This window comes from Rhinolophus ferrumequinum, chromosome 7 (genome assembly GCF_004115265.2).
Source record: "Rhinolophus ferrumequinum isolate MPI-CBG mRhiFer1 chromosome 7, mRhiFer1_v1.p, whole genome shotgun sequence".
Lineage (NCBI taxonomy): Eukaryota > Metazoa > Chordata > Mammalia > Chiroptera > Rhinolophidae > Rhinolophus > Rhinolophus ferrumequinum.
The window spans coordinates 37,369,204-37,389,623 of NC_046290.1; the positions used below are offsets into that span (position 1 = coordinate 37,369,204).

The 20,420-nt window shown below is 36.4% G+C and overlaps 1 protein-coding gene across 8 annotated transcripts in view; it reads right to left on the minus strand.

Annotated features, from left to right (window-relative positions):
- PDE4D (phosphodiesterase 4D) overlaps positions 1–20,420 on the minus strand; it is a 1,245,242-nt gene that overhangs the window by 184,959 nt on the left and 1,039,863 nt on the right. For all 8 annotated transcript variants that reach the window (XM_033111244.1, XM_033111247.1, XM_033111245.1 and 5 more), the window contains one exon: positions 12,300–12,491. In XM_033111244.1, coding sequence (XP_032967135.1) covers positions 12,300–12,491 — 192 coding nt within the window. The remainder of the gene's footprint in view (positions 1–12,299; positions 12,492–20,420) is intronic.

Consider the following 20,420-nt stretch of genomic DNA (forward strand, 5'->3'; position numbering starts at 1 on the left):
CTACATGAAAAATGGGGTTCATTGAGTACTAAATTCACGAGGATATTGAGTATTTTGTTATTCTCCTTTTTTTAATTAAAATCACAAAATTATGGTTTCAGGCAATAAAAGTATTCTGGAAAATTTGGCTACCAAGTTGGCTCTAAGAAATTATGAATGTCACATTTAAGAATATAATGAATCCTTTAAAATTACTGATGAAGGAGGCATTTTTATTTTAATAAGGTGCTAGTAGACAATATACTGCTGAAACAAAACAACAAAAAACAAATGAAAACCTGTGGTTCATTGGTTTCAGATTCACCCGAGGATATGGCTCCTCTTAACTGCTTGGCCTTTTAATTTAGAACTACCTCTACTGTAAGTCAAGAAAAAAATTAAGTAGTGCCTCCATTTATGAAACCTCAGTCTTATATAATATAATATAATAATATAATATAATATATAATATAATAATGTAATATAATATATATAATATAATATAATATAATACAGTATAATATAATTCCAGGTCTTATATTAATTTTTGCTCCAAAAGACTCATTAGAGCTGATTGTCCAGCTAGGTCTTATTTTCAGGGAAACACTGTAGTATCTTCCAATCTGAATTATTTCCACATCAAACTCGAAGCCATTTGTATGTATCTGTATACAGCTTTGACGGTCTTTCGATAATGGTAACAATAGCCATCAGTCAACAAGTGGAAATGTTTACCTCCATTTTAAGAGCAACTTTGTATTTATATCCTGTACTAGCAAAAAAAGAAGAAACCACATTATAACCTTTTCCTCAGTTTTAACAGACAAATAAGCTAACTCCCTATTCTACAAACACTGGTGAATGAGGCCATCCAAGTTCTTAACTTTATGGGGAAACAGTTTATATCACGTACCTTTAATACTTTCTTTGCCCTCGAATTGTAATTTCCTAATAGACTTGAGTGGTGGCTTATCCTAAAATCTCTTTCACTGATGCCCACCAAAGTAACTTAATGTCTTCTTGGCTTTAGCACTGGGGCCCTTGTAAAATGTTACCGGTATTTTTTATTTCTTAAAACAGACTTTTAACATAATTATTTTAAAAAAATCAGAGCACAAATATCCAACAAAATTATAAGTAATAATGGTAACAACGGCAAACGATTATAATTATTATAAAAACAATGATAACTAACATTTATCGAATGATTATTATGTGCCAGGCACTGTGCAAAGCACTTTGCATTGATTATCTCTTACTAAATGCTTTTTGTAGATGAGGAAACGGAGGTCAAAGAAGGACACAATATCACATGCCCATCAAGTGATGGGGCCAGGATTCAAGTTCAGGCCGCATGACTTCAGTGGCTCTGTGCTTCAACACTACAATTCTACATCTATTATGCATTTATCAATGCCAGCACATCGAACACAACTCACTATCTTAATACATTTTTCCATTTCATGTAGGTGCTGTATATGATAAAGACAACAAACAACAGTTACATATAAATGCAAAAAATATAAATAAATAATTAAAACTTCACCACTGATTTACAAAACAAAACAAGCTCAGCCTACCTACTGATTTTCATGTCCTACAGTCCTAAAATAATATATAAAATGAAGTCAAGTGATTTTATTTTCCCACTTAGTTGACAGTTCTAGCTGGCAGTTAGATTTCCTATGTGCATATTCAGGATGTAGCAAGACTGTATGCATGTCATATGTAACAAAGGCCTCTGAAGATGGCATTTATGTACATATACATTCATATGTAAATATATGCAAAGTTATGTAGTATATATTGTGTATGTGCACATGTGTATGTCAGTATAATCCTAAGGAAATTTTGTGAGCGCTCTTTCCTTTGACATAAGCCTTTTGGTTTTCTGTCTTCTCTATTTCAAAAGGTGATAAAAACACCACCACCATCCTTATCCGCATAAAGAGAATTTACTATATTATTTTGCTTATATTACTCAATGGAAAAACTCTTTAAAGACCATCTGCTCTACAAACATTACATTTGAAGGTATACTTCATATGATTGAAAAGATCATATAATGTGTTAATGCAGGTTCATCAGTTGTAACAAATGTACCACTCTGGTATGAGGGCAAAGAGTATATGGGAAATTTCTGGATCTTTTTCATAATTCTTCTGTGAACCTAAAACTGCTCTCAAAAATGAAGTTTTGGAAAAATTAAAACACACAAAAAAATCATACAACTGTAGAAATGGATGTGACCTTGGAAGTTACTTAGTCTTCTGAAATTTAAATCATTTGTTCACTTCTTAGGAACATTTTAAGAATAAAAGACTGGCCTGATATTTGTCCCCTCAAAAAAATCCTTAATACCCCTCAGTTTTGGCCCACATGTGCTCATATCATGTATACAAATGGTAGAGCAAATGGAATTGGAGTTAACGCAACATAAGCAAAAAATTCTCTAGTCTGAAGTGTAATCTTCTCTTTACTTGCCATACACCAAAAATTCAGGCTTTGTTAGAGAAGGTACTTGATGACAAAAAGTGCCCTCCAGTTAGTTATATGATGGCACAAAAGACAATCTGTTTTCAAATGTGTGTATCAAAATATTTTCCATTTTCAACAAGTTAAAAACTGTTTGACACATGCGTGTGGACACACTCACCAAGCACATTCAGTTATTTTGTTTAAGAAAAGCCAGTATCTTAGACTTCCAGGAGTGTTGATGTCACCCATTATTGTGACACAGCCTCCAGTGCTGACGTACATGGAGGGGGAAGGAGGAAAGGGAAAAGGGCTGAGTACACAAGCTGTCGCAAATCCCCTGACTCTGTGTTCTATGAACAGGTTCTTCTTTCACAGTTTATCTTATTTGACAGGCCTGTTCTTAACGTCAGTGGCCCCACTAGCTTGGTTTTTCTCCAGGATGGGTTCCTGAGGAAAAGATTTATGTACTGGTAGCTAGTGCAGTGCAACATTTTTTTTAAGATGTCCATGTGGTAAAAAGATTCGGCAGATTAGAAGGGAGGCCGTGATCATATAGAGAGGAGTGAGAGCAGTACGTTTTATGAGTGCCTACTATGTGCCAGACACCATACTCTACTAATACACGGCATTTAATTCTGATGACTCTGCATTAAAGGGATGCTTATATTTACATTCTAAGATAAGAAACTAGGCTCTGAGAACTTAAGTTTCATTGGTGGTCATGCCCTTGGCAAGTGGCAGAGTTCAGCGATTTCCAAACGGCAGGCTAGGATCTGGTGCTTGTTCAACAGTGTTCACTGGTCTGTGCCAAATCGAGAACAAACATGGACGATGGAGTGAGGTTTTAAAAACCTACGAAAACATACTCCTTCGGAAAACTCTCCTGTATTCTGAGAATATACCCACCCTTTCTTTTTTATCAAAGTGAAATGCCCTTTAAAAGTAAAGTGATTGTGTATATTGATGGGAACTTTTTTCTTAAAGTCCTTTACCTGGTAACTGCAGGTCAGTCTCACAGGTGGTTGTAGAAGGCTTACTGAGCCATGAAATCCTAAGGTATGGAAATTGCATTGCAGCTGGATTTAAAGCCAGGCTTTAAAATGCTGTTTAGTTTCTACCACATCATGATGCTTTCCACATGCTCAAATGGATTTAGCTATTCTGAAGCCACATAGAAATACATATTCTAGACTCTAAAATAGCACTGTCCAGCAGAAGTGTCTGCAATGGTGGAAATATTCTCTATCTTATTTCCCATCGTGTTGTCCAATAAGATATCCATTTGGCACATGTGGCTACTTATCCCTTGAAACGTGGCTAGTGCAACTGAGGAACTGATTTTTACTTTTATTCCATGTTAATTAATTTAAATTAAGAAAAACGTCATATGTGGCCAATGGCTATCATGTTGACCAGGGCAGCTCTTGAGAAATTTTTATAAAACTTTAGTTATACATATTCCAAGAAAAGAAAATGCTTTTTATAACTGGAAAAAATATACCCATTCTAAGTTTGGGGCTAAAAGAGCATTAAAACATTATAACAAAAATTCCTGATTGTTTGGCAAAAACACTAAGTCAAAAGATTTACCCAGATGCCCATCAAAAAACTTCATTCTTTAAAGGAAAGTAAACTTTTTAGTTTAATTGCTTTACTTATTACATTCTCATCTGAGGCAACTGTACCTGCCAGCAAAAGCCAAAGGAATGGTCTAACAGCAGCCATTGGTCAAAATCAGTATGTTCAGGGTCAAGATACCTGGATCCTAATCCATGGGTGTGTGTGTGTGTGTGTGTGTGTGTGTGTGTCTGACAGAGAGAGGTGGGGGCGGGGGGGAAGAGAGAGAGAGACAACATTTTTGGAGCAGAGTGTTGTGATTTTTAAAACTGAGCTAAAGATATTTTCCCTATTTTCCTTATATGACTGTTTTGAAGATGAATTATTACAACTTCATGGAAGAATTGTATATCAACTATAAAGACTAGAGAGATACCAGGCAATTTGAAGAACATATTCCTATCTATATATTCCTGAGTATGTACTAAATACTTGCAAAAAAACTAAAATTATATACTTAATTCCCCAGAGCTCCTACAAAGCTAAGCCACAAAGGAGGAAACATGGAATTTGTAAATATCCTGAACTTGAACTAATGCCTGCTATATATGTTCAATTTGTGGACGAAAATGGGGCCACATACTAAACCTGACAAGCTCAGGGGAGGCTGCATGTGGGCCTTACAAACTCAGAGACCGAAACTAACCACATGGATGGTCTGAACATAAAAATTCCCAGCTAACAGCAGGTCATGGCAGGTAGTCACATCCAAGGCCTGTAGCTTCCTTAACAAAGGTCAATCTTTACCTTACCTAGGCCTGTCTATTGTCATTTTACATCTAAGATAACATACCCTTGTCACGTCAGAGTAATCCCCTTTTTCCTGAATCCTCAGGGCACACCCACTACACCAGAGCAGGAGGCCACAGAACCCCTCATTATTACCTTGTTCCCCAAATATGATCTCTATGTGCTGTAAATGTTAATTATTAACTATCCAGTACTCACCAGTGTAAAAGAAGTATGTGTCTCTCCATTCAACTTTTATCAAATCCCAGGGATTTCCCTGCTTTGCTTTCTCCTGACCCCTTAATCTACATCCAATGCAGTTCATGTAATCCTCCTTAGGTCTCCTCCTTTGATTCTAATATATAAAATAAGCTACAAAACTGCCATTCTCTCAATCTGTTGGGATTGTGCTCCCTGACAACTGTTTTCATTTTGGCTCAAATAAATTTATCATGGTTCTCTATAGATTTGGATGTTTCTTATGTCAAAAAATCTTTGAAACATGCTTTTGCCATTTTCAAAGTTCCTCTGTGTTTGGAGAACTGGATTTTAGACAAGCTGTCAGTCTGGGAAACACTGGGTTCCTTGCCTGGATAAATAGCACAAGCCTGGCTACCTTTAAACAAATGCAAGACAAATGAAAGAAAACACCAAAAAAAAAAAAAAAAGAAACACATTAGAAATACTACCAAATCTTTACAATAGGTAGACTAAATAAATGGAAATTCAGTGTGTTGAAGATAAAGAATGCAAATGAAAAGAAACAAAACAAAAATGTATGTAGTCGACACATGAAATTAACTCCATGATTTAATGTAAAAGAGTTCTTACCAACTGTCTTCTTCTTAGTGTCGTAAAAATGTATTCATAATTGAAAATTCAGGAATTAAGGAGGGTATTATTTGGCCATGGTACCGTCTATGTTTAGATAGTGTTAAAGGACTTTCAAATAGTAGATCAGGTTAGAAAGGAGAGAGATGCTCAGTAATGCAATAAGATCTACAACTAGCAAGGTGGGTATACAAACTGTTTACATAGAGCCAGTGAGGACTAGAACCTTCGTGATGCAACATATCTTTTTATTTTTATTCTTAGAGATAACCTAGTAAGACCAAGGAAAAGTAATATAACCTGTAATACAAGAGACGAAGAAACATATAAGCAATCATTCCTCCTTTTTCAAACTCAGGACTAGAGGCAACACCACCTTTCTAATCAGTAGTCACAGTAACTGGAGAGCAATGGCTGTGACTGAAAACTCACATTAAGGTCTCAGGTGGTGGCGAGGGACTTGCTAACTAGCAAAAAAAAAAAAAAAAAGGGTAGCAATTTGAGATAGTGGATGGAGGATGTTTTCCACTAGTTGAGAGAACACCTACATGGGGTACTCTAAAGGCCGGATCAGTGAGGCTCTTTTCTTTCGTATGGTGACAGCTAGACCACCAAGTGTGCCCAGCTTTCTATGGTAATATGGAGTCCACTCACCTCCTCCTCATTGTCCCTTTTGCACCCTCCCCCAATATTCTATATGTATAAGTGTGTAAGTATGAGTTTAGAGTTACATGGATTGTCTTTGGAGTCTGTATGTTACTGTTTATTCAGCAGAAGATGGAGACAATAGAGCCCACTGTCCAGGTGAATTGATTTATTATTATTTTTTTTTTAAATTGAAGTGGTTTGATAGGCAGCTTGTATTAATAAACTCATATTTTTATGACTAAATTCTATTTGTATTGTCACCGATAATTCCCCTGTTAATTTTCCCAGTGTATGTGAGTAATATCTGTGTATTTGGCAAATAAAAATAACATTATATTATTGAATGAAGTAAAACAACAGAAATGACTATTATTCAGAAGTTAAAATAATTTCAAATGCATTTTGAAGAACTTTAAGAGGGAAAAAGCTACGTACATCTTATGTAATTATCCATTTATTCTGTTATTTTCTTCATGACAGCACTTTGGCAACTTTCTGTTATGTAGTGGTTTCTATTGTTATAAAATACTTTTCACTATTAATGGCAGTTCAAATTTATTTTTCATGTATTTATTTACTGTACTCATAATACTTTTTTTTCCTTTTTCTTATTATTCTTAAGAATTAAGTTTCTATGGTAACCCATTTAACAAATTAAGTGACAATCTTCTGAGTAGAAGCTGCCAAGAACTTCTCTTCTGCCTTCTACAATTTTGTAAAAGCTGAGTTTAGCCCAGTCCTGTAGAATTATATACATTTTCCAAGAGTTGGTCACATATTTTCTTTATTACTTCTCTGACTAATTTGAGCTTTTATCTTAATTTATTCTTAAAATATAACTGAAAACCAAATGTTTGAAGTGCCAAGTAATTAATTTGATCAAATGGATTTGGTCAACAGGTACGTCTGTTTCTCAGTAGTTTTGCTGCAATAGTTCGTAGCACTCTATTTATAACAGCATTATCAAAATAATGTTCTCCTAGAAATTATAAATGATTGCTGTGTTTTTAAAAAATGTTAAGGTCTCAGGACCTTAGATCGCTCATCTATAAAACGGCATAATAATGCCCTATCCGCAGGACAGTGAAAGGTATCCAGTGAGACAGCAGATGTAAGAATACTTGGAAAAGTGAAAGGTGACATATATATGTAATGTATCTATGATTATTATTACTATCATTATTAGTCTTATTTTCTCTTTGTGCATCAGGTATTTAACTAGGATCTATTTACAGAGGATAAGAGGATGACCTCTACTAGGAAGTGATTATTTTCCTTCTCATTTTCTCAGTAAGTTAAACAATTATATTACAACTTAAAGAGCATTTAAGGGTTTTCTGAAAAACATTTCATTCAAGTAGATAACCACAAACCCTCACTGATACTATTCGTATTTGAAATTTCTAAGAGGTTTTCTCAATAGGAAAGCTTAACTAGAATAATGCATATAAAATCATAAAAAGAGCTTAAAATATAAGATAATATCATTCTCTATAAAGTATGGCTGAATTACACACGTATAATAATCTTCCCAGCATTATCATGAACTAGGTAAGATAAGAAAATGGAGGTCTACATATAGCCACATGTGAAGTCAAATGAGGAGAAGGCATAAACCTTTATGTGTAGAAGAATGTGTAGTATCATATTAAAAATTGAAACACTAATTATCTACTCTATTCCCCTTACTTCTCAGAAAAATTTCATCTCCCTGGTAGAAAGAATGCTTTCAGGAGTCAGTGAGTCTTACAGGAAAACGCTATTGCTCCAATGTAAGTAGCCAGAGCAAACAAGAAAGCGGAACATGTCAAGATATAATTTTTCAACAATATATAAAATTGTATCATAGGCTGATTAAATCTGCCATTCTAAAGAAACCCTTGAATAGGTACATGGAAAAATAAAGCCATTCTTGTAAGTTTGATTGGGAAAGAAAAGCACTTTAAAAATACGAAATATTACAGGTTTTTCATAAAATGCATTCCTATATTTAATCTTTACTAATTTGAGTAAAGGGTATAAGAAGAAAGAACCTACACATTGGTATCCAAAAATCAATTTGCTACAATTTGAAAAAAAATAGAATACATAACTACGTAAAACAGTGTCCACTAACTCACCATGAGTTTGACCCTGGCCTCTGTCTAAAGCAAAGTTGTTTCACCTTAGATGAAGTTGGAGGAGATGACTTTCAGCCTGGTCATTCATCCATTCAACATTAGTATTATCTGTGGGGCTGTTCTGCACTTTTCTACTCACATCTATTCTGTTATGTTTTTTGGTCTGCAGAGAGCCCTTTTAAGTCTTTCCTCCTGTTCTCAAACTGCCCCATCACTCTTTTCCTTTAGTTGTTGATAGCTTTACTTTCTTTTTGAATGGAAAAGTAGAGATCACGAGCCACGACATCTCTAAACATTTTCCCTCTATCTCCAAATTTCTATTTCCCCCTTTCACTTGTGTTTTTCGTCTTTGTCCTTCCTAAGAAATAGTGCCTCAGTCCCTTTACTTAAGCTCATAATATTGTCAGTAGCTACAGCTCCATATTCAACACTCCCTTTCCCTCAGCTCAAGTGTCCTGAATTCAAAGAAAAGGTCCTTTGAACCTAATTCTCCCTCAAGCAGCTTTAGTTCCCCCCCTGTAACTTATTAACCGTCTAAAGAGATATCTGCACTTGCTGATATCCCCACTTTCAATCCAATCCTCAATCCACTAGGTTTCTAATTCTATTACTTCACTAAGACACTTCACTCAGTTGTCATCCAAAACCTAGTAATTACAGAAAGTAATTGGTTTTTCTAATTTCACCTCATCCTCTGGACTATTTTTTCTGCTCTCTGACCTTGTCCTTTAAACTATTGTCTGGTTTCCCCTAGAGTTCTATCCTTATCATGTAAAAGCCCAAATCATCACCCATTATCTCCCATTATGTTGTCCCCTCTCCCTGTGTTCCTCAAGCCAACATCTGCATTATTTTATGTCACTCCTTCAGGATCAAAACTTCAGCATTTTCTTTCATTCTTCTTTACTAGCTGTGTCCCAGCCCGCTACACACACACACACACACACACACACACACACACACACACACACACCATTCTTTAAGCCTCTTGCCTCTTGCATCTGGACCAATTTCTTCATCCCACCACCACTCCCTTTCTGGGCCTCTATCATATTCAATCAGCTTTGTTTCTGTGAATTTCAACATGATCCACTTCCCTGGAGTCACTTGACTATGTAATCATTCAACAATAGGATAATTGGAATGCAATTAAAACTAAGAATTTGATCATGCCAAATCCCAACTACACACCTTTGGGGCTCTCAGGTCCCATAGACTGTATTCAAATCTTCTTTCTCTTTGGCCACATTTCCCTACTCATACCAACCAGACTGTCATTCCTTAAGTGAGCCATAACTTTCCTTGCCTCACATTATGCAAACGTTCCTTTTGGTGCGACCACAGTTTATTACTCGTATAATGGTCTGAAGTGCGATACCTCCCGCGTTCTACAAATTGGAAGCTTTGAATCCACCCCAGCTGTTTAGTAAGTACTTTGGTTGTGTGTGAATGAATAAATGGATACCTTAGATTTCAAACCTGAGGAAGTAGGATACACGTAATATAGAAATAGGGCCATTGGAAACAAGAAAGTTTGGGGATGATGAAGAGTGGGCACCATTAATATAAAGAATTAATGATGAATGTGTACTAATTAATGAGTGTGAGGTAACAGTTGAATAAAAAAGTAAAATTTGAGGAGGCAATTAAGTGCTATAGATCTGAAGCTCACTTATTAATGACAGACATGTACTAAATAATGATTATGAGGTACAGCTGAAAAAGAAAAGGCAAATTGATAGAAAGCATTTACATGCTACAGGTCTGGAGCTCAACTGAGGCTGCACGGTCAGAGATACTGAGAGTGAGTTGTCTGATGAAAGCTACCCTGTTTCTCCGAAAATAAGACCTAGCCGGACAATTAGCTCTAATGCGTCTTTTGGAGCAAAAATTAATATAAGACGGGGTATTATATTATATTACATTATATTATATTATATTATATTAATTACATAAGACCCGGTCTTATATTATAGTAAAATAAGACCCGGTATTATATTATATTATATTATATTATATTATATTATATTATATTATATTATATTATATTTTATTATATAAGACCCGGTCTTATATTAATTTTTTTTCCAAAAGACGCATTAGAGCTGATTGTCGGGCTAGGTCTTATTTTCCAAGAAACACGGTAATAGCAGAATCCATACACAAAAGAGGTTTCCAAAGAAGAGTCCAGAGGGTCAGGGGCTATACTTTAGGGACATCTGTTAAAAGGTGATAAAAGGAGCCGGGGAAGGAGAGGTCTGTGAGCAGGAGGGAAGAGAGAACACAGCAATGACGAAAGCCAGGAGATGAAAACCACCTTGTGTTTCCTCTAATAACTGGCACCATGCCTTCTACGTTATGGAAGTAGAATCTATTCCTTTCAAGACTTGAATTAATCGATTTTCAGAGGTCAATGTGAATGAAAAATAGATTTCAGAATATCGAGGTGACACAACATGGAAAGGAAATGTAGAGAACAGATGTAGATATTTGGAGTGGGGGTGAAAGAGATATAACTAAATGAAGATGTTTCACTGCCAAAAAAGCGGAGGGGAAAAAAATGCACATTTGTAAAAAGAGGGTGTAGAGCTCTGCAACATTAAAGGCAGATAGTCAGGTGTAGTTCACAAGGACACAAGTGCGGGCTTATACGCTGTCTCTTCTATTAATCATTTGATCCGCAACCTGTTATTGCATAGATTATTAGTTATTTGAAATCAAGAACACTGTCTCATGGTTTTCTCCTATCTCCTGCAGTGCTTCAAATAGGGACAGCTATGCGACAGGAGTTTAATAATTCAGTATTTAACTCAAAGTGACTGCAGTTGAGCTGCTCATTCTTAGGGAGACGAGAGCGTAACTTGTATTATCATTTGACAACTATTAATAAAATGGCAACCAAGAACAATAGGTTGTAAACATGAGTCAAGCACAATTTCATTTCTAGAACCCCATTTAGACCTATTGGGATATCGTGGTAATCTGTTGGGATACCAAGAATGACACTACACCCCCAGGGACCCCAAACAGGCCACATCCTGTAAGATGAATTGCAACCTGACCTGAGTTTGTGAGATGGTGTCATGAGAAGGTGGGGAGTGTTATTGGACAAATGTCTAGATGCAGAGGAGGGAAGTATACAGAGACAAGAGATACCACAAATGAAAGAGTAGGTATGGAATAAGAGTACGGTTCTATTTAGAAGCCTCCACAACTTAGAAAGCTAATGAACACTACAGTAAATACAAGAATGAACTGTGCTGAGAAAATGAGCTAATAATAATATATGATCTGTGAACCTGCTTATCAGTTTTAATTATTTTCAAAGCTGTGCCATCTCTTAAATGATATTCAAGTCTGCCTAATGTTTTCTGTACTTGCCTCCAGCGATTCATATTCCCAAAATGGCTTCATTTAGGCAAAACCCCATAAAGATGCCTCAAACGATCTGGCAAGCTAGTGCTAACATCTGTACGGTACCTCAATTGAGATATATTCAAAATGCTACACATTCTAATAGCAGAGGGGTTTTCAAACTGAGTTAAAAACCTTTTAAAATATTAGAAAATATTCATAGTGCTGGGTAGCTAAAACTCAGGTCCTATATGAATACAAGCTAACATTTTAAATGTAAATGTTTCTATTAAAAACTCAATTCTCACTTTCCCAGACAATGTATCTGTGGGAAAATAAATGTTTCTTATCAAGAGGGACAGTGTATTTAAGTTAGTCTACTATTTATATTCAACTTGCACAATTTTACTCACCATTCTTTCTAAATTCTAGAATGATGCACGTAAACAAATACTGGTGGTTTCATTACATCATCAACTCTAGAGATAAACCAACCTGATTTTCTACAGAAGTTCTTTTTTGTTTGCTTATCCTTTTACTTACATATCACTGGCAATGGAGGAGTTCCGGGACATAGACTTTGGAGAGAGGTCATAATCGCTGTCGGATCGATACAGGAAGGACTCCCGACGTTGACTGTGGACAAAATTTGCTTGGAGAATTAGCCCAGATCCTGGGCTGGTCATGGGATCCAAGGGACTCCGTCCCGCAGATGTGCCATTGTCCACATCAAAACTGTAAACAAAAGACAAGGAATGAATGGCTGTGAACACTAGCATGTTGGTATTTTTGTAAAAGGAGATTTCAGTTTAGGAATTGACAGTGGGAAAATTTACAGTGCATTCTTGCTGTTAAAAAATAATAATACCAAAATACACAAAAGTAAAAGCTTCATCGACTTCATACTTTTGTCTTCCTAAGCTTTGGCATACTTTTGTTAACTGACCAGATACAAGACATATAGGTCTCTCTAAACTCAACTTCAGCTAAAAAGGAATCACTCCAAAAAGAAGAGTTCTCCTAAGTACAGAATTCCTTTTAGGAAAGAACAAATACATAGTAATTCACTAAACATTTGGGTTCAATTCAACAAGTGCTCATTATATACTTAATATTATTGCTTCCCCAAACCTGGGCTTCTCTCCCTCCTGCCTACACTTATCCAATCACTAATTACTGTTGCATCTGTTCATCCCCACGATCAATATATTAAGTCCAGGATTCCATCAACTCTCATCTATATATTATAACAGCCTTAAAATTAGTCTCTCGGATCCATTTTCCACCCTACACCAAGAGTGATTCTTCTTAAAATATAAATCTATAATTCGTCAGTTTAAAACCTTTCAGTGGCTCACCACTGTCCTCAGGATCAAGTTCAAATTTCTTGGCTAGACTGACAAGTCTTAATTACAACTGACCATTTTCCCAGCCTCAACATGCAACCCTCTCCATCAGGCACTGCATGCTCCACTCATATTGAACCACCATCTACTTGTCTCAGGTTATCACAACCTAATTTCTGCTCCCCTAATTACTCAACCTTCTTGCTCCCTGTCTAATAGTTATTCATCCTGAGGACTTAGCCTTCACTTGAAAGGTTGTCCTGATACCCCGGAGCTTTATGAGATACCTTTCTCTGTACTCAGAAGACAATTTCCCACTTCCTATTGGTAGCACTTACAATGAACTGAAAATTCGTACTACTTGGTCTCCATTCCTAGACTGTGAGCTCTCTGAGAATGGAGACTCTGGGTGCTCTTAGCACTTTAGAAACCCTTACTAAGAGTTTTGAATGGAATGTGTGAATGAATGAAAGCCATTGTGCTCAGCAATAAAGATTTTAGAGTTGAGGAAAAAGAGAACCACACATGCATAGCTTTTAACATCACAGACCTTATAATCTAGATAAACTTTCCACACAGTGCTTTTCTAGTCAAACATCAACCAGTATTAAAATAAATAAATTAACGCACATGTGTTCTTACGAGAGGAGGGGGATAGCTCAGGTATGTGGTTAAAAATTGTTGAACGAATAAATAAATGAATTCAAGTTTAGTTTTTATCAATGTTTTCCTCATTAGAGCCTTTGTCCAAACTATTAACCAGCTAATTTCAAAACAGCAGTCTTTTATTTTTTTCCACTGAAATTATTAATAAATAGTGTTATGACCCAAAGATTGGAAGCCAAAGTGGAAGAATAAGCTAGAAGCTTGACGTTCCATGAATTACCTAGGAATCTACAACTAAATAAAACATTGACTCCAAATCAATCCATCTAGGTTTTTTTTTTTTTTACAAAAAGGAAAACTCATAATGTAGCTTGACCAGTCATAAACATATTTTCCGATTTAAAATTTCCTTAGAATTGTATCACTTTATAAATGCATTTATCTGGTTCTTGAAGGACAATGAGAGATTATTTAGGTGAACAGACTCATTTTATAGAAAAGGATACCAGCTCCTAGAAAAGTTAATGACCAAAGTTACTGAACTAAGTGGATTTAATCATCTACTGCTCCTGAAGTTCTTCCAGCTCTAACGCATAATTATGTAAATCACAAATGTATGTTACTAACCGTGACACCTAAACAGTGGACATTTGTTTCACCCAGAGAGGCACTTCATGTACGTGGGACTTTCGGCAATCTCGAGGAAGGCCAAAAGGGGAAAGGGATCTCTAATCATTTAAGAGACACATAAGGGAACTCTGTCAAGCTCTTGATATACTTAATTAAATAAGCGTTTACGGAGTACCTAGTATGAGCACACTGAGATACAAAAATAAAGGAGATGAGATTAATCCAGGCTGGGATATCTGATCAGTCTTTATAGAAGAGCAGTATTTTACTTAAAGGGGGTTTTGAAGGTATTCAGTACACAGCTGAAAGACATTCACGACCTCTGAAAAGAGAGGAGGATAAGAGATTTCCATTTGAAGAAGATAGTCATGGAAGCTGTTTGGCATGAGGATGACTTAATGTGAACACATAAAAAAAAAAAAAAGGTTGATTTCCCTTCAACATCCAGATGTTCTTACTGTTTAAAAAAAAAACACAAAAAGTAAGTACCCTCTCCTTGCTGTGCATGAACAGAAATATATATAGGAGTGTGATTTTTAATTTAGTTTTTGTTATTTCAATTGAGTAAATATAAATATAGTCAAAAATATCAATGATTTGTTTTTTGTTACTACCTTTTTTCCAATTAAATTAAGTCTTAACTTACATTCTCTCCACTATAAGTTTTAGAACACATACTGATTAATATCTAAAATAGTTAATGGTTTTTCAGTAACATTACCTATTTATTAAAACAAAATTTATTAATAGGTCATAATATGCTTGATATTCTAGGCTTTATTATGGCATATTGGAGGGACTTTGAGATTTTTCTTTGTAGGTTGTAATATAACAAGTTGTCCACTAGATGGAGATCATCTTCTTAAGTAAGGAAAATCTATTGTAAATAAACTTAAAGGCCTAAACAATTTTTTAGACACATGCAAACAACCTCTTAATATTACCAAAAAACAAAACCTCGAATCTATAGGAAGTGATCACCAAATATTGATAAAATTATATAAATCTAAAAATATTTTATGAGCAGGTTGAGAAGGAAGATCTAAAAATGGTCACTGATGTTCTATTAGACTTTTACTTAAAAAAAAAAACAAAACACAAAACCCTCAAAAAGCCTTGACTGAATTTCCATAACACCTGTTATGTTGGGGTAATGTAATACGGTCTGGGGAAACACTCTACATTTTGCTAACTAATTTTCTCAGAATATAGTTTTTGGGGGAGGTGGGTCCAGGGTTGGGTCTGAGATTACTTGCACGGTTGATTTCCATTATATTAAATGTTCCTATAATTGAAATGCAATATCAAGAAAAGTATAACAGTAATATTACAGAATCCCTGGGCAGAAGCATTAGCAAATGCCAGTATTGGTGAATGACTTTATAGAAAAAGAGACTTTGCATTATGAAAGACTCAATGAACACACTTTTACAGTTTGTCCTATGCCCCTAGGTTAGCACTTGAATAAACACAGATGTTTAAAGACAGCACATCCCTATAAGGCACTTAAATGTAGTTAAAGCAACGTAATATGAAGCAATAGAGAAAAAGAAAATATATATCTGTATAAAATATTATATAAATAATAAATTATTAAACTGTGTCATATAGCCAATCAGAAAATGTGATTTAGACAATGAATGTAAAGGGAATTTAGGAAGCTGAAGAGGTGCTTCTTTGAAGGACAGATAAAAAAATGTCCAGGAAGAGTAGAGTTGAGGTGGGAGCTACGGACTGAATGTTTGTGTCTCTGTAAATTTGTATGTTGAAACCTCATTGTCAATGTGATGGTATTGGGAGATGGGGCATTTGGGAGGCGACTGGATCAGGAGGGTGGAGCCCTCATGCACGGGGATTAGTGCTTTTATAAAAGAGGCCCCAGAAACTCCCTTCCCACATGTGAGAAGTGGGCCTTCATCAGACACTGAATCTGCTGGCACCTTATTCTTGGACTTCCCAGCCTTCAGAACCATGCGAGATAAATTTCTATTGTTTATGAGCCACCATTGTTATAGTAGTTTGCTGTAGCAGCCTGAACAGACTAAGAATGGGGGTAGAAGGTATGCAGTAAAAGTGAAGCAGCAAAAGCAAATCCAAGAAAGAATGAGCAAGGCATGCCATAAAACACGACTTCAGTCTCTGGCTCTATTTGAGGGTTCATATTAAAGACTAGTGGGGAGCTATAAAAATGGCAATTGCATATGGTTCAACCTATGTGTGTTTAGGGAAAGCCTGGCAAAGGGTGTCAGCAAAACTTATTATAAAGAAATATGTGGAGAGACACACACCAACTTTTAACAGTGATCTCTCAGGGGAACGAGATGGAGAAGACCATTAACTTTTTCAGTTGTATACTTCCGAACTGTGTTTGATTTGCTAAAATAAATACGTTGTTTTTGAAATTAAGAAGAAATAAAAAATGTATAAAAATAAATAAATGTAAAAAGTGCTGCACCCGCCCCCACCAAAAGGCTCATTCATGAACTCCTTCAAATACTCAGGACTACGGAACTCCTCTTGGGAATGGTTCTGTCTGGGACAAATCAAGGCAATACTACTTCATGCAGTGAGTAGCAAATGAATTTAGGCTGACAGTATACACATGGCTTCAAATAAACTAGTTATTTTTGAAACGTAACTTTATAAACAGTCCATGTCCTGGTGTTATTAACAAAACGAGGTGATGGGGATAACCCTAACCTTAGGTGCTGGTACCACAGAGATCATTTGTGCGTTTCCCAAACGCATTCTTTGGCCAACACTTCCATACAATGAATACCCTTTTGACTTACTGCCAGTTAGGAGCCCAATTAGCAGAAACTTGGGAAACTAACTGAAGAATTGGGGGTGGGGGATAGAATGTCCAGGTATAATGATGATGGTGATAATAACCATATGATGATGATAATGATAATAAAACTTCTGGAGTACTTTCGATCTGCCAGACATTGTGCCCTGTGCTTTATGTACATTATCACATGGAATCCTCACAATAGCCCTTGGAAACAGGCACTGTATTTTCCATTTGACCAATGAGGAATCTAAGTCATAGAAAAGAGGCTCTACGTATGTTAAGTAATGTATTCAAGGCCATATGGTTCGTAAGAGGGTTTTAAACTCAAGCTGATTCCAGAGCCCAGGAGAAAGCCTTGTGTTTATGTCTTTATTGCAGAGCCGCCTGCTAACCACTAAACATATATAAGAACATCTGTTAGCGTCCTCACCCGGATGGAACTTCAAATGTTAACTTTCAGAGTAACATTCTGATCAACTTCTAGATCATGGATGCCAAGGCTAATTCTGGGACTAGGTTTTAATATGACCCCTGTTGGGAGGTGCAGAAAGACCAAAAGACAATCCTATTAGGATGAGAGTTAGAAAATGTGGGTTAAGTTTCCCATCTTTGTTTTGCCACTTCATAGCTGCACGCTCTTGGGCAACTGTACTGAACCTTTTTCTGAGCCACCATGTCCGGATACCTAGCTCTGGGGCCACTATAAGGACTAGAAGAGAAAATGTTTGAAAAGCATTTAGCACACAGCCTAGCAGCTAGTACCTCCCCAATACTTATCAGCTATTGTTATTTTAACTGCCATTAGTCTTTATCTTTGAGGGGGGACTTTCCATGTAGGTCATTCTCTGTACCTGAGCACACTGCTTTGGGAAGAACCTAAAGGGAGAGATGAGATGAGAAAGGGAAATGAGGGCTGGTCAGCCAAGTCACCTGAATCAACCCTTGAAACTCATGAAGTGACAGATGCTGGAGCCAGATTGTTCTTACAACTTTGGCTGCTTCGATGTCTCCACCCCACTGGATAATTCCAGTGAGATAACATCGGGGAGAGGGTGGAGACTGTTGATTTTTCTCTAGATATTCCTCACTGAGGAGAAAGAACAATATCCTGCTAGGAACCATGGAAGGCATGGTCTCCCGACAACCTGGGGGGGGCTCCAGTGAAAATAATGAGCAGAAACAGTCCTTCAGACCACAGGTGTCCAGCCACTGCGTGTACCTGGGAGAGTCTGAGTCACAATCACACTGCTGTTTATTTTCCTGTGCTTGACTCTCCCACGTATATTGTAACCCATGTTGTTGGCTATATAATGGAATCCATTTCGGTGCTTTGTCCCTCAAGGGGCGGGGAGTGGTTCACCTCGAGCTTCATGTAACCAAAACTGGATAATTACTTAAAAATATTTTTTTCAAAAACAAAACAAAACAAAACAAAACAAATACATATATTTTTCTCTTAATAAATAGTTTATCCACTGTTATCAATACCCCAAGGCCATGAAACCTGTTTCTATTTAATGCCAGTTACATTTCCCATTCAAGATGTCCCTACTGAGCAAATGACTTGTCTGGAATAAAGAAAATACTGCTTCTCAAAATTGCCCATTTTAATTATTTACTTTGCTCAGATTATATATAGAGATGAGACTGTAGAAAATAGTATTTTCCAGTGATATGCACAAATAGCAATCTTTCCCAATCAATAAAAATCTACATCTCAAATTTAAATAGGATACCCTGAGAGAACATGATATTTAGCCACTTTAGTGGATTATACAGTTAAGTGAGGTGTGCATTTTAGCTTGCAGAATGCATATATTTGCACAGAGGACTAGCATTTAAGAACAGGAACATTTCACCCTTGTTTTCACAGATGGATTTTATAAATAAAAGCCTGGAACAAAGGTGAAAGGTGTAAGCTTATTTATGAGTAAAAATATCAGGTAATCTCTGGAAGTACAATATTATTTCCGACTTGTCAATGACACTCCCAAGTAACATCGGGCAATAAAGAGATTCAAGATGAAAATGACAGTGTGAGTTGGATACTGGGACTGGAACCCAGAAGGGACAAACTGGACTTGCTTAGTTAAAGGTCTTTACCAAAGGAGGTGATAAAAAGCCAATTTTTCTGAAAAATGTTTATTAGATCTAAAATTGAAAAGCCCATACCAAGAACTGTTTTACTTGAGGATTGTAGGTTACTTTTTAATGATTATTTTAAAGGAAATCTTTCTTAACTGAAACTCTGCTTAAAAACGATCTCAAATGGATGCTAATGCGGGACTGATACCGGGAGTCAAAGCCTGAAGCAGCAGAGTGGGGTCCATATTTGCAGCAATTCTCTACAAATAATTAACAGTTTTAGTGATAAATACATACAGAGGGTGCCAAAAAAATGTATACACATTTTAAGAAAGGAAAACCATTCAAATTGTAATACTCAATATATACTGATAACAAAAGATGAATACAAGTCACGCTTGACTTCTGCAATTACAAGAGGTGCTCAAAGTGGTTACCATCAGCGTCCAGACACTTCTGATTATGGCAAACTGCTGCTTAGCAACGCTGACCAAGTGTCCACTTGTGCACATTTTTTTCGCACCCCTGTATTTAACCTGAATACATGCTGACAGTGGGAAGTGTCTATTTTCATAGTTGTCGGTAGCCCTTAATTTATCTCAAAATTTCATTCAGGCTTCAATGTGACTGAGAATAAAACAAGCAAGCATGCATTCCTTTCCCTTACATCTTTCATTTGCAGATCTCAAAAAGTATGGATGTGAAGAGCACAAAGCACAATTCTCCTGGCTGTGCTGGACCCAAGCGTCAGATACAGCCCCCAAGGATTCACTCGGTTTTGTTTTCCTCGCACATACAGGTTACTACCAACCATTTGCTCTCTGAGACCACTTCTAAGTTGTTACATTTCCAAATTGCAGTTTTCCTCAAAACTTGGTTTCCTCAAACCAAAACCCAAAAGGGGAACATCCTTCGATGGGGTATTGCTGTATTTATTTTTGTCTGTGATACAGAGGCCACTAGAGTCGCTCTGATAAGCCCATACTGGAACACTGATATGCAATGGTGTGCCCCTGCTGCTCCCCACCCACACGGTTATTCTTTAGACAGCAGAGTGATCCTGCCAAAATGTAAATCAGATCCCTGTGGGTCCCTGCTCATCCTCCTCCAATGGCTTCCTATTTTATTCAAAATAAATACCATTGGGGCCCAGAGCAGCCATCCCCAAAATATCCCACAATGGCATATTGATTACTTTGAATG